General features: G+C 41.4%; 1 protein-coding gene across 1 annotated transcript; it reads left to right on the forward strand.

Annotated features, from left to right (window-relative positions):
* Positions 1–1,355: 1,355 nt before the first annotated feature.
* On the forward strand, positions 1,356–8,512 carry zfp64 (zinc finger protein 64 homolog (mouse)). Its single transcript, XM_084068346.1, is given in 7 exon segments — positions 1,356–1,568; positions 2,272–2,433; positions 2,805–2,951; positions 3,512–3,574; positions 5,040–5,291; positions 6,396–7,819; positions 7,821–8,512. Coding segments are annotated over 7 exon segments (2,181 nt in total). The 5' UTR covers positions 1,356–1,546; the 3' UTR covers positions 7,932–8,512.
* Positions 8,513–15,125: the final 6,613 nt, after the last annotated feature.

The following is a 15,125-nucleotide window of genomic DNA, read 5'->3' on the forward strand; positions in this document are numbered from 1 at the left end:
ATAGGCAGGAGTGTGCGACTCTCCCCCCTCCTTTTTAGGATTGTTCCCAAAGGTCAGCACCTGACTAGCCCTGACACACGACTGTCAGTCATGGATTCAACATAGTGTTTGCACTTTCTCCCTTTTTGGCCCGTAGATCTACATAAGCGTTCAGATTTCAAATATAAAGTGCGTACCACATGGCCACGGATGTTTCAATTATGTACGTGCCCGCAGAAGAATCCGTATCTTCCGTATTGTTCAATATAAAGGATTTTAATCCGATCGGTGGCCATTTTCTTCGTATTTTCTCCATCATGCTTTCAACTACGCGACCCTATCGGTTGGAAGGTGTATTGCACACGGATACATTATAACTCTATGAGAAAATGGCCACCAATCGGATTCGAATGCTTTTTATTGAACAATACGGAAGATACGGGTACTTCTGAGGGTCTGAACATAATTGTAACATCCGTGGCCATGGGGTAAACACTTTATATTTGAAATCTGAACGTTTATGTAGATGTACGCGCCGTAATTGGAGAAAGTGAAAACACCAGGTTGAAGCTCATCCATGACTCATGATATACAGTCATGTTTCAGGGCTACTTTTCCCCCTGCTTTTTAAGATTGTTCCCGAAGGTCAGCACCTGAGTCTCATGTGTGCGTTACCGTTCCTGCAGCCTATTAACATAATAATAATGTAATATACGGCAATATACATAATTGACATACATACAGCGCATGTGTTTACATGTAGGCCTATATACTGTCATCGATATGTTAACGATTACACATTGTTTAGGAGCTACAAACAAACCTTCCAGGAAAGCGTGCGTGCAGTGTTGCCAGGTTGTGTGGGAGAAATAAGCAACCAGGCCTATGAAAACAAGCACAAAAGAGGCGACTTTAGGTTACATTAGCACTTTTAAAACAAGCTCACATGGCTTGTAGATCTGCTATTTTATTTTTTAAAGGTGAAACATGTAGAATATTCTTTGGAACATTTTGACAACACACATCTTGACCCCTACAATATGTTGTGCCAGATATACCAACTATTTTCAGGTGGGGGGATCCTTGCATAATTACATATTCATTTTGGGGTTCTTAACATGATAATGTTTGAGAACCACTGGTTTAAACAATAAGCCCAAAAATAAGCAACTACACTTAAGAAACAAGCCCAAAAAAAACGCAACTATATAAGCGACTTTACAGAAAAGCCCAAAGTCGCTTATAATAAGCGGACATGGCAACACTAATTTTCGTCCACACGTTCTCCTGTCCAGTAGGCGGCAGTAATGGTCTCAAGATTTCACGACCAGACAACCCCACCGCCGCAAAGCTGCCAATGCTGTCGTAAAAAACGAGCTGTGTTTACATGTTGCCAAAGAAGTGAATTGAATCCTTACATTTGGCATTAATATAGAGATTATGTCGTCGCAGCGTTCACTATTATAAATGCATGAAAATGGTGCTGGCCTCATTTTGAGTGAGTCACATTTTAGTTTTTTTTGGGACCCTGAAAATGAGTTGATCTCCACCAAAACAAGCGTGCAAAATGGCAACATATAACACCGAAGGTAAGGAGTCACACTAACTAACGTTATCAATTTAACTATGAATTAAACTGGTTGACATTTCAATAGAACTATAATAGTTATGACAATCAACATGTGCCCAACAACGTTGTGCTTCATGTAAAGGCCTAAGTCAAATCAGTTGACATTTAATGTATGTGCATAGCAGTGTTGAAAAGTAACTAAGTACATGTACTCAAGTACTGTACTTAAGTACAATTTTGAGTATTTCCAATTTCTAATACTTTTACTTCTACTCCACTACATATCAGAGGCAAATATTGTACTTTTACTCCACTACAATTATTTGAAGAATTTGGTTACTAGCTACTTTGTAGATTATTATTACAAAACATACAGTAACCACTTCATCCATATTTTTTACATTTTGGCTAGCATTGTGAGCTTGTAGATCTGCTATTTTTAAAGATTTGTATACATTTGAATACTTGAAATGGGACATTTTGCATAATGACTACTTTTACTTTTGGTACTTTAAGTACATTTTGATGCCAATACTTTTATACTTTTACAAGTGCATTTTGAATTCTGGACTTTTACTTGTAACAGAGTATTTGTACATTGCAGTATTGATACTTTTATTTAAGTAAAACGTGTTGTGTACTTTTTCCACCACTGGGCCATAGCAACTTGTTTAATGACATGTATTTTTCATGCCCTCCCTCTGTTCCACTATCATTCGCAGCAGTACATTCTGTTGTGGTGGAGGTTAGCCCAGATATCCACATCTGTGGTTTCTGCAAGCAACAGTACAATAATTTTGAGGTCTTTCTTGCCCACAAGCAAAATGACTGCCCCATATCCACCCCTGACATATCAGCCACCACTGTGACACCTACTCTTACAGGTAAAGTATGGAATCTGTTTGCAAGCCGTAGACCTGATCCTATCATTTAACTCTTGACAATAGTCACACGTATACACACAGGCACACGCATGCTCGCACATGCACAACAGGTTGCTGTTGGTTTCATGAACAGCAGCAAGACAGTTGTACATACCTCACTTTGTAGTCTTCTATGTGTTTCTATCCGTTCTTCTCCTCTCACACAGAGAGAGCAGTGTTTGAACCTGACAGATTTCTCTCAGCTCTGTAATCTCCCCTGAACAAATCTGAACAAACCCACTATGTAGAGCAAATCTGTTACTTTTCCAATAACCCGCTTTTCTTTTTATGGATGTGCTTGCAGTCAAACACCTGCTGTTCTTTCTGATCAGATTCCAGCGCAGAGTTTGTTTTTGAGGAAACCTATCAGACCTGTGTCATGAGAGGTGTCAAAAAGATCTTGACCAAAGCACAGAAGACACCTTCTAAAAAATTAAAACCAGCGCTCACTTCAAAGAGGCACAGCTGCTGTTTCTCAGGTGAGTTGCTGAAGCGTTCCTTCAAACCAGCTGCCACACTGTAGCCTACTTATACTTATACTTAAAAATATATAAATGTTGGCCTATGCTGTAAGTTGATACACATACATACATACAGTGGCGGCCTTTCCTATGTTTCACCCGTTTCAATTGAAACGGGCCCCCAACCTCAGGGGCCCCCCCCCCCAAAAAAAATAAAAATAAAAAAATAAAAAATAAATATATTTTTTTACTCGCATCCCATTCCGGGGCCCGCCTGTGGCTGGCCGACGTCCAAGAATTTCATACAAGAAGATGATGTAGATCTGATTGAATCAGGGCTCAGCTCAAGTGAATCATGTGAGTGAGTTGTTTTAGCTGTCTGTCCATGGTGGAAGTGCAGATAGCCTAATTAATTTAGTTCGAAAATGCATCATTATGGATTGTGGAAGCAAACCAACTTCAGTCCACACATTTTTTTTTTTGGGGGGTGCATATGGGGCCCCCATATGAGCTCTTGAAACGGGCCCCCAGATCATTAAGGCCGCCCCTGCATACATACCATATCTCCTCTGCTCCAGGTTGCACTTTTAAGACGCAGTATGGCCAAAAAGACATGGAGCGGCATCTCAAGACTCATACGGGTATGTTGATGACAGCTGATTGTTTTTACGCCGTGGCCCCTCGGAGGCAAGCCATCTAGAAGAGGGTCTGTTTGTCTGGGGTTAATTTACCTCCCTAACTGGACCGATCAGCGATTTGGGAATGCACGCTGCCAGTAGGCCAAGTTATTGGTTTTCACATTTGATTGTAGATTTTTTACTTTTCAGAACTGTAATTTTATATTGGAAGTCGATGGAGGTCAGATTGGTCTGGAACTGCCCAAATATGTAGATAACTGACATCATAACCACATGATGTCTGAGATTTACACCATTATTAAACCCTGTCTTTTTCAAAAACACGTTTACAAATGTCTTGGCATGTTTTGTCTTAACGCTTGATCGGGTAAAATATTGTCGCCGTCGGCTGGAAACCTTGTATGTCCAAAACCTTTTTTATGTTTGGTATCAGCCGATAACGCAGGAGTCTGACCCCGTTACAATGCGCTAGACCCCTGGGAGATGGATTGCTGAGGTGGAGCGCCACACCTACCATCAGCTCCCAGTACTTACCGCACGACTTGCCCCACCCCAATTCGTGTTACTCATACGCTGAGTTGGCGGTGCTCGGGACTGTGGTCTAAAGGCGAGAGCTCTACCGTCTACAAGCCCGCAAAGCATCGCAACTCTTTGTGACCTTGTAGATCAGCTATTTTCACTACTTTTGTGTGACACTCTTGCATGAAACAGAGGGCATTCATTTACAAAGAATATGGAGATGTTTCTGCCCTACAACAACAATATGTTCTTCCCCAACAGAACTTCAGTCATTTCTAATGACGGATTCATTCAGCCATCGTTGCATCACTGTTAAAGATGCATGGCATTGACATGCATGTTTTGTATTTATGGGTGATGGGCTCTTGCATGAACTAAACCAAAAGCTTTAGTAGTGACTGTAACATTACTGAATTAACTTCGTAAAAATAAATATTATTTTGAAATACTGTTACATGCTTTCTGTAGTTTGAATCACAGGCAAACGGTACCGACGTCCTGACATCAAAACCTCAGCCGCCAGATCACAGAAGTTTTTTTCCCCCATTCAAAGTCCAATTGTCGTTTTTAAAAAACACGTAATATATGATATCTCAGGAATGTTTTTGACAGCGCATAACGTGCTTTAGGGGGGACAGTGAAGCACATCTTTTCTTAATGTAGTTTTCTAATGCTACTTCCAGGTTTGCTGCCGAATTAATTCATAAATGATACAGAGCCGCCTCCCTTGACAGAATGCCCAGACTATTTTCGATACCTTTTTGGAACAGTTCTGCGCACACAAAAAAAGTCAGATTTTGAAAGGGAAAAACACTTGGGTGATGCAGAGGGTGTTGGTTTTTATGTCAGACTTTGGTACTCTATTGTGTCAAAGAGTAAGACCTGAAATCGTTTATTTCAGGTCATTGATGGACATCTGTGTTTTGCTACCTGTGTTTCGTGTCTTCAGGTGAGAAGCCATTTGAGTGTGAGCTGTGCCACAAGCGCTTCAGCCGGCGAGACAAGCTCAACATGCACAGCCGCTCACACACCGGAGAGAAACCGCACAAGTGTAAATACTGTCCCTACGCGGCAGCAGACAGCAGCAGTCTGAAGAAGCATCTCCGCATCCACTATGACGAGCGCCCCTTCAAATGCCAGATCTGTCCTTATGCCAGCCGCAACTCTAGCCAGCTTACCGTTCACCTCCGCTCACACACTGGTGGGTTCTTAACACACATTCACTGCCAGGTATTAATTCATTCATTCATCCACCACTGCCAGCGTTTTTACCTTATTTTGACGATCCACAGAGACCCACGGAAGCTACGATGTGGACACGGATGTAAACCAAAGCTGTCTGGGGGTAGGGGGAGGGTGTCTTCTATCCACCGGAACAAAAACGTGTTTACCGCGATCGTCCGTTCTGTTGTTATCGGCAGTTGAATATGGCCTGTTTTCATAAAAAAAAAGAAGAAATCCAAGCTAGATGTGTTCTTTAAATCTCATAGATAGGACTGGATGGAGTGACTTTTTATGGGATGATGTCATTTCTGGTTCTAGCCGTCTCTCGCAGTCAAGGGATCATTCATAGGTTGGCAAAGGGCACGCTCTAGCGTAATCACTGAAAACATGAAAAATTAAATTGCCGTAGATCTGCGTCAATGGCAGTCAAGTGTTGGATTTTAAATGATCTGCGCCAATGTAGATCTGCGCCCCAAACTCTCCTGCTGAGAGTTTGGGGTGTCCGGGTTTTGGGTTGAAGTTCCTGGCTCCTGCCCATCTCTGTGGACACTGGGGTTCGAATCATCCATGGTGCCTCTAGCTTGACCGGGAGCTCCAACGAACACTATTGGCCCTGTTCACGGGTGGGAAGCCAATAGCTTAGGCCAGGGGTGTTCTGTCACTAAACTGGGGACTCCTACAGGTTGATCAGGCACCTGTTCAGCAGGGAACGGAACTGGGAGGCATAGCGTGTTCCTAAGCATGCATTATACCATCCCAGTGAAAGTCCTCATTGTCAGGTGAAAGTAAGCGCCTGGTGACATTGGGGGAAATTACTAAATTAGGAGAGAAAAAAGGTTAATACAAAAAATCACTTTCTAAGAGTTCAGATGTCTGTTGGTTGATATTCAAATATACTGTGTGTGTGTGTGTGTGTGTGTGTGTGTGTGTGTGTGTACTGTGTGTGTGTGTGTGTGTGTGTGTGTGTGTGTGTGTGTGTGTGTGTGTGTGTGTGTGTGTGTGTGTGTGTGTGTGTGTGTGTGTGTGTGTGTGTGTGTGTGTGTGTTAAAATAATTGTGTTATTTATTTGACAATTCTCCAGGGGATGCACCCTTCCAGTGCCATCAGTGTGACGCAAAGTTCAAGATCAACTCAGACCTGAAGAGGCACGTTCGGATTCACTCCGGCGAGAAGCCATACAAGTGTGACTTCTGTGAATACCGCTGTGCCATGAAAGGTAACCTGAAATCCCACATCCAAATCAAACACGGCACTGACAACTCCTTCCGCTGCCCGGACTGTGATTTCCAGTGTGCTAACAAAACCGCCCTGCGGCACCACTCGCGAGAACACCAACCCACTCAGCCTATTCAGTGCTCCAAGTGTACTTACTCCTGCTCCAGCAAAGGGGCGCTCAAAGTCCACGAGAGGATCCATTCAGAGGAGCGTCCATTCCGGTGTGAGTTCTGTAACTTTGCCTCCAAGCAGCGTAGTAACCTTGTCATCCACAAGAAGAAGTGCCACTCAGATAAGCCTGAGAAAGGCGGCGGTGGTGGTAAAAGTGGAAGAGGGGGGTTAAAAGCTGGGGGAGGGGATTCCCCCAAGCCCCTAGGCTCACGGTACCGGGCCAAGCTGGATGCAGCGCGGGCCTTCCGCTGTAACTTGTGTGACGCCTCCTTTGTCAGGGAGGATTCCCTGCGCAGCCACCGCAAGCAACACAGGGACAGCCAGATTACACTGCAGCCACAAGTCTGCAGTGTATTCACCACTAGGTCCACTAACATTGACTTGGGTCCCACCATGCCCTCGCAGGACAACACCCAGCTTCAAGACCCTGTCACAGCTGACCCTCTTATTTCCACTTATGGTAATGGAGATCTCAAGATCATCGTCGCCCACCCTCTGGGCCAGGAGAGCTCCTTAATGCAGCCTAGTGCAGGCAGCCAACAAAATAAGCCTAACGTGGTACTGCTAACCCCTGACAGCCAGGACATGGTTGTGAACTCCATGATGCAGCAGGTCAACTTGCTAGCGCCCATGCCACACCTGGGCTCCTCCCAAGCAACAGAAGGCACCCTGGAGCCACAGGCGGTCCTCCTGACACAGCTTGGCCCCGGCGACAACAGCAGCCCGCTTCACCGGGCCCTGCTGCAGACTACCATCACCTCACATGGCTCCAGTGGTGGCACACAGACCTTCATAACCACCTGCTCAGACCTAGAGGGACTCAACGCCTTGATCCAGGAGGGTGGGACCGAGGTTACCGTGGTAACGGAAGGCAACGCCACCTTGACGGCCATGGCTGTAGCTCCCGCAGCGTGCGGTTCGTCAGAGGATATGTCCAAACACACCGTTTCAGCCGTGCACAAAGACAGCGCCTTGCCCTGTGGCGATGGTGGCTTGCTGGTGCCAAACATCAGCATGGGCAGCCACGGTGTGGTCATTCACAGCCTTCCACTGATAGTTTCCGCCCAAACACAGCGAAGTGCACTAGAACAGCTCTCCCCTCAAACCCTCTACTCAGAATAGCATGCCCATAGAAGGCATCCCACAAAGACTCGGGGTAGGGGGTCTAATAAGCTATATTAGCATATACAGTAGTTGCATCATAAGCTATTTTCATGAGGTAATTTCATGAGGCCTTCGAGTATGAACGCCAAGGCCTAGACATTGACTGTGCGAGCTATTAACAAATGTAATAACTGCTTCAGAAACCCACTCATCATCCACCACAATGACAACGCTCTTGTCGTTACTGTGGAGAACATGATTCTGTTTTAATAATGAATGGAGATGGTATCTCCGTAATCCAAGACAGAATGTTCGTGTTTTTCATTCCATTAAACTATGGAATTCAAATAAACATGTAGGCCAATCTGGAAGTGGACGCGATGCAACGCCTTGTGAGCTTGTAGATGGGCTATTTTCACTATTTTATATGCTGGACATAGATTTTTTATTTTGTTTTTTTTAAAGTTGTAATTTTGTGTTCTCGTCCTGGAGGCATCAAATTGAAATATGTTTTTTTTTTTCAAACAACAGCGTAATTTCTGCTTCTGTGAGAATAACATACGGTCAACACTAATATGTTATTATAATATGTTATAATACACACCACACAGCACTTTGTCGCAGAAGCATAAATTAGGTTTTAGTTGAAAACAAAAGTGGTGTTGAATGCATCAATAAATAAAACAATTGCTTGTTTCTCAAATTCAATCTATGTAATGAAGTTCTCCAATTTGTCCAGAGGGTGGCAGCAGAGCATGCGGAGGCAATACAATTTCCCTTTGTATTTGGTGTTTCAGGCCTCAGATAATGTTGTGATTAAATTGTTCGAAGTTTGTGTTTCCCACTGCAGTTACTCTTGGCCATTTTGAAACTTGGACACAGATGCCATTAGCAGAAGGTATTAGAGTTCATATAATGGTCTTTGGTTTCTAAAAGCTTCACTCAGCTCCTAGTAGACTTGCATAGACTGCCCGTTGATATTGCTGGTGAGCTATTCTGACTATTTCTAAAGCCAAGACTTGTGCTTTTAGTATTGTAAAGAAAGTAAATGTTGCACCTGAATAAGTACAAACAAAGCACAGAAATAATTTGAAACCAATAGATGACATGTAAAACTACGATATTAAAAACCTTTCTGTACTAGAGCTCTGCCAATCAGAGTGGAGGAAAGGTAATCAGCCCACTATATGATAGCATTATACCCTGATTCTGGATTGGACATTTAAGAGTAATGATCAAATGTGATATTAGATGGCACTGCCAGCAACTTGAGGTGGAGCGTATTCCAGTAATGATGATAATGACATGGGAATTGAGAAATATCATTTTGGTCAGCTTGTGGGCTCTTTTATGCACTTGCTCTGTATTCCTGATTGTCAATGTCTTATGAAATTCCATTTTGCATGAGTGTTATGTGTACGGTGACCAGATGTCCCAGGGTTTTTTATGATAAAAAAATACCTGAAAATAGCACATCTACAAGCTCAGGACGCATCATACCACAACATTTGAGCTTGTAGATCATCTATTTCCACTACTTTTTAAACTGAACTTAAGTAGTTTATATGGCCCAGTTCCTGTTTTGGGTGTTTGAAAATATGGTCACCTAGTTATGTGGGGAAAGCATCAAGCTGCTCTCTGATGCATCTCTTTGATCTATTATCTCACAGACTTCCAGGCACTAATTCCAAGCACCCTTGAGGAGGTAGGTTAGCCCCCCCCCCCCCCCCACCACCACCTCTCTCTCACATTCTGCATGAGACATCATAGCTGGGTTAAGTGCTTTCTCTACAGGCTACAACAAAAACGTGCTCCTTCCTGAATCTTTGCTCAGAGGGTGGCTTTGAACGGTTCGATGGTGTTATACTTGCATCATTGTGATAAATTCATCATAAATTGGATTGATGGGTTTTGAGTGTCAAATTTAATGATGGGTGTGATATGTTAACATATGTTAAATGCATGCATGGTAGGGGTTTAGGTATATTTAGGAAAGAAAAGCTGACCCACTCCATAAAATCCTAGAGTTCTGTTTTCAATAAAGGTGTTGAGGTCCAAGGGCTTTGTCAGATAGGTAACAGGGATTTTAAATGGATCTCTTGATACTGTATGGCACTACTCAGTTCCTTCCTTCCTGTGTTTGGGATGTCAGCCTTTGAATGGGGTCATAAATGTCTCCCCAAAAAGCAATTTCCACTCACAGCTGCCTAAAGAAATCGTATTTTGTGATGCTTTCCTTCTGGTTATAAACAGATCCAGAGAGGTCCAGGTGATGGGGGGAGAATGACCAGCACTATCGACTACATATGAACATAAGTAACATAAGGTAAATACTCTTGATAGTGTGAAAAGTCAATAAACTTTAAGTGCTATAGTTTTATAGTTAATTTAACTCCTCTCAGAGATAAAGAAAGATTTATACAGCCTGGAGAGCAATGCCAAGCTGCTTTTAGAAATCTTTCTTCACCTTCATAACGGTTTCCCACTTGCAATCTATCGCATTGTCCCTTGTTTTGTGTTGGATTAATGCAGTAATACATTTTCACCTTTGCTTTGTTTGCACACAACATGCTCTCCCATCCTGAATGCCTTAATTAAATTAACTGGTTGGCCCAGAATTGACATGTACTTGTTTTCCAATGAGAGCATCTTTTGGCACTCTCTGGCACTATTGACATTTAAAGTGATTTTTCATTCCTTCTGACACTAAGGTATTTTCTAATTGTTCCTATTCAATTGTTTTTTTGTCTGTCTGATAAAAATACAGAAGATAAGGTTCCTTTGATGGCCAAGCAGATTTAAAGACAACATTTATTCGCTCAATGTGTTAGAATGAGGTTATGTTATAGCAGAGTCTAACAGTGAATTCCACGTTGATTAAAATGTAACATGTTGTGATGTGGCCTATTAAGTTTACTGATCTGAGTGATCGACTGTTTGATTCTATAGAATTCTTGCTAATCAATCAAGTTAAACCTTTTTTTCAACTAACCATTTTGTCCTGAAAGTATTGCCTCCTAGATTTGGCATTTGAGTGTTTAGGGTGTTGTTTTTGGTCTTTTTGTCTATCTTGGGTTGTCAGGAAGCATTACCCTGACAGGGTCTTTTGTTGTTGTTTCTTTAAGATTGAAAGCAGTGGTTTAAAAGCAGTCCTCAGGGGGCAGAAAAATAAGTATAATTTTGAGCCAATGGGGATGGCCACAGTGAGCTGGCCAAAGCCTATAAAAGTCCTTTAATGGTCAAAGGAATGCTACAGTATCTCCAGTAGTCCTTTGAAACAAACACAGAAGTAGTGGCATTATTACAACGTCCTTTATAACGATGTAGGCTCCACTGTTTGGAAATGAGCGCCCAGTGTGATCTTGTGAATGCAAATAACCAGCTATCAGCTTTTGTGATTCAGTAACAAAGACATTTTGTCATTGTTTTATTGTCCTGTTTCTGTGCCACTACCCATAAACAAATGAATGTTTGCATGTTTTGACCATGCACACACATGGTGCCATGGATTGAAGGCGGAACAATTACTCAATTGTTTGCCGATACTCCCATTTTTGGGAGATATAGTTTGCGTTTGCAGTACGAGCTGAGAGTTGGGTTAAAATATTTGGCTAAATATTTGCTTTGCCTGTGATCCATCCTCAAGCTCTACAGAGACGTTTTTTGTTTATTGTATGCATGGTTTTGTGACAACCTCTGATTATGTTCACGTCTGCGCGTTGCTTTGTATCATCTCGGTCCACATTGTGGAGGGATGTTTGAAGGGACAGGACAGTCACAGGTTTCTGTGATTTGTTTTCAAAGCGAGCTTGTGATTTCCAAAGATTTTATGTTCTAGTTTAAGAGCCAGCAAACCTTTCCAACTGCCCCTATACAAAAATATCTGGTAATAACTTAACAAACTTTTGTTCTTGTTAATTTTCTGGTTTACTTTTAGGAGCACACCATTTTTTATTATGGGTAAATCGTTTTACCCATTTTATTTTATTACATTTTTCACATAATTGCTTTTCAGATATGATGAGCATCTGCAGTGTATCGTGACATTTACCCCGATTACATCGATTGTATATAGTAAAATAAGCCTTTTTAAAAAATTGGAAATTCTGTTGGGTTTCAACAGATGGCCATGAGCAAGCAAAATATTTTCTTTGTTCACTCATGCCTTATCCTAAGAAAACAAACATGATGGAAATCTGATCTTTACACATAGGGTCATTGTCTGTGTGTGTGTGTGTGTGTGTGTGTGTGTGTGTGTGTGTGTGTGTGTGTGTGTGTGTGTGTGTGTGTGTGTGTGTGTGTGTGCGCCTGTGCGTGTCCGTGCGTGCACATTAGTTTTGTGGGTGTTTACCATACCTGCTTTAAATCTAGCTTAATGTGAATTCATACATACCAAATATAACTTGCACAATCAAGGGAAGAGCCAGGGTGGATTTTGGGTAATTAGCAATGTGAGTGCAGTCTTTTCAAGTGAACACTCAACAGAACAGACCTACGTCAGTGTCTTTTATTGTGCATATTTTACTGAGCACATTAGTGGCTTACAAGAAGAATCTTTTGTTCTCCAGTTTGAAAACAACAAAAACACTTTTGTACCACCTGCTGGCATGGATACCAATGGGCCAATCTTTTCTTCATGTATACAATCAGTTTTGTTCACACAGGGACACAGTTTTTTCTTGCTGAAATGATTCAGAATGATTATTGTTTAATCTTCATTATGTACAGTGGTGTGCTTTTGTAAGAATAAAATGCATAATAATAATTAGATCAAACAACACATGTTACATCATTTCAGTGCCTGTCTGCCTCTTGATTCCAGTTCTCCATCTTAGCTGAGGTTGTAGGTAACCAGTCTTCACAGACGCAAGGCGGATTGTTGTTTTCATTTTGAGATGGTATGGTGTTTCTCAGGAAACGCCATACCAAATGAGATGGCGATGAGCGCAATGTGAAAACAAGATTGTGGTTTTGTATGTTACTATTAAAATAACATAATTCCGACAGCATAATTTCCTAGGATTCCTTAGATCAGGTTATCCCGGGCCTTTGTCACAGTCATGTCCACCCAACGCTGTGGATTTAAGTCATAGCCTGTCCGTAGTTTGCTGTTTGTTTGACCCTATAAGGGCATGAACCCAAGCTGATCCTTCATCTGAGGACAAAGCTTATGTTTGCCGTGACATCATAAATGCCTGTGAAGAGAAAACAATGGCCGATGAATTCTGTTGGAGAGTCGGGCACAGTGCACAACAGCCACGGAGAGACATGGCCCAAAACTTCCAGTGTCATGGAAAGTTTGAGACAAGAACCCACACCTTGACCAAACACAGTGAGCTCCCAAAATAAAGGGCCCTCTACCTTGGCCTTAAAAGCCCTATTTATACTTTGCCGTACGGTGGTGTCATGTGCCAAAAATAGCTGACAGAGTATAGATAAGCATAAGCACCTGTGATCTTCGGTTAAGAGTGAATGTTTATTATGTAAGCTCTGCAAGCTTTTAGAGAGAGAGACAGGGGTTTGCTCCATTGGGAAGAAAGTTAAGACACATTGTTTTTTATAGGCTGCCTGGAATGTATTTAGAACTGTGGACATCTGCTTTATTAGCATAATGTGATCCCATCCCCCCCCCAGCTATAATTCTGCTGGTGGTCTGATTATGTTTCATAGTGTTACCAAGATCTGTTAAAAGATTGTGAATCTGTAGGTTTTGCATAATAAGAGGTGGTACTTTCAAGCTGCATGAGTCCGAATTTTTGACTGCATAGAGATTAGAGCTAAATGAATGAGTGACCGAAGGGATCCCTCTGTTTTGGTATCCTGCAGGTTATTAGTGTGAATTCCTCAGAAGCATTAAGGATGCATCCCACCCATGCACACATACTGGCTCATGGATTACCATTAGCTTTGTTAGGCTAATAACAGTGTGGCTTTTTAAAATCCAGTAGGAGGTATATCTATATCAATGCACGATTACTTAAAGATTAGATCTTTTTCCCATGTGAATGTAATGGAAATTAATCATTGACATGAAAAGATGTCAGATTACATTTGCAAATCAAAATTATTTAGCTACATACTGTATGTCAAGAGAAGTTTTGCAGACTAATTATTTAAAAAATTATAATTCTCAACACATGGCATCACGCTTCTTCCTGTTTGCATATCTTCATGGCAGATAATGAATTAGTTCATGAAGCATATATCATCTATTAAATAGGCCAAGTCAATGTAACCGAACACCATTTGGTGGAATGCACTCAATCATGCCTATTGTTTCTGGCCACATACAGTTCCTCTCTGTTAGATAAGTAAGCACTGACCACAAAGATAACAACAATGCCTTAAGAGCATGGATGAGACAATTAGTGTCAACATCTCGGTTTGTGAGATTCCCACTTAGATTAAGTTCAGTTAGAGGGGTCATTTCAATGAAATGGAGGGATTATTATTGTTTTATTTATTTCGTCAGATTGTTTGCATTGCGTCCACATTCAACTATATGACAGTAAACGTAATTTTGTTACAAAATACATTCATATTTTATTGTACATTAATAGTTAGACTTTTCTCACATTCAAGCCATTGTCTCCAATATCAAAACGTAATTTTGTTACAAAATACATTCATATTTTATTGTACATAAATAGTTAGACTTTTCTCACATTCAAGCCATTGTCTCCAATATCACTTCATGTTTTTAACACAGTAATCAGACTGTTTGCCAGCATAATTGTAATGAGGTATGCCGATACTATGGGCTGAGTCAAGCAGACGTTTGATTAGCAAAGTTTTTGAATAGGCAGCACAAACATTAAGGGTGGCTGTGAGTCAGAGGACAGAAGAATCCAGTTCATTGGTCCGTTACTTGAGTTGAAAGGAAAGAGAGGAAGTAGGTAGGAAGATTTGTCACCAGCAGATTTCTGTCTTTTGGGAAGGGGGTGGTCTGTACACAGCTCAGGAATGTGAAAATTAACCTCACAAAGACCTGGGGTCGGGTAGGTTTTTTATTATTATTATTGTTCACAAAAGCATCAAATGTTAGGAAATAGCACAACTATTACTGATGTGATGAAGAGTAGTAGTATATTTTTATTGATTTCTTCATATTTTAATATTTATATTTGAAAAGATTAAGTATTGACCAATCTCAAATAGTGCAAATAAGAATGGGCACACTGACCGCTTTCATAGTATCAAATATAATACTACTACCATTAAATATTAATATACATAATAAATATAATAAAATACCTGACTCCCGACCAATTACCAAATCTGATCCCAGCCAACTCAGAGCTGTGCCATGAATTATTTGTAA

The sequence above is a fragment of the Gymnoscopelus microlampas genome, assembly GCF_963454915.1.
Source record: "Gymnoscopelus microlampas genome assembly, chromosome: 10".
NCBI classification, from domain to species: Eukaryota; Metazoa; Chordata; class Actinopteri; order Myctophiformes; family Myctophidae; genus Gymnoscopelus; species Gymnoscopelus microlampas.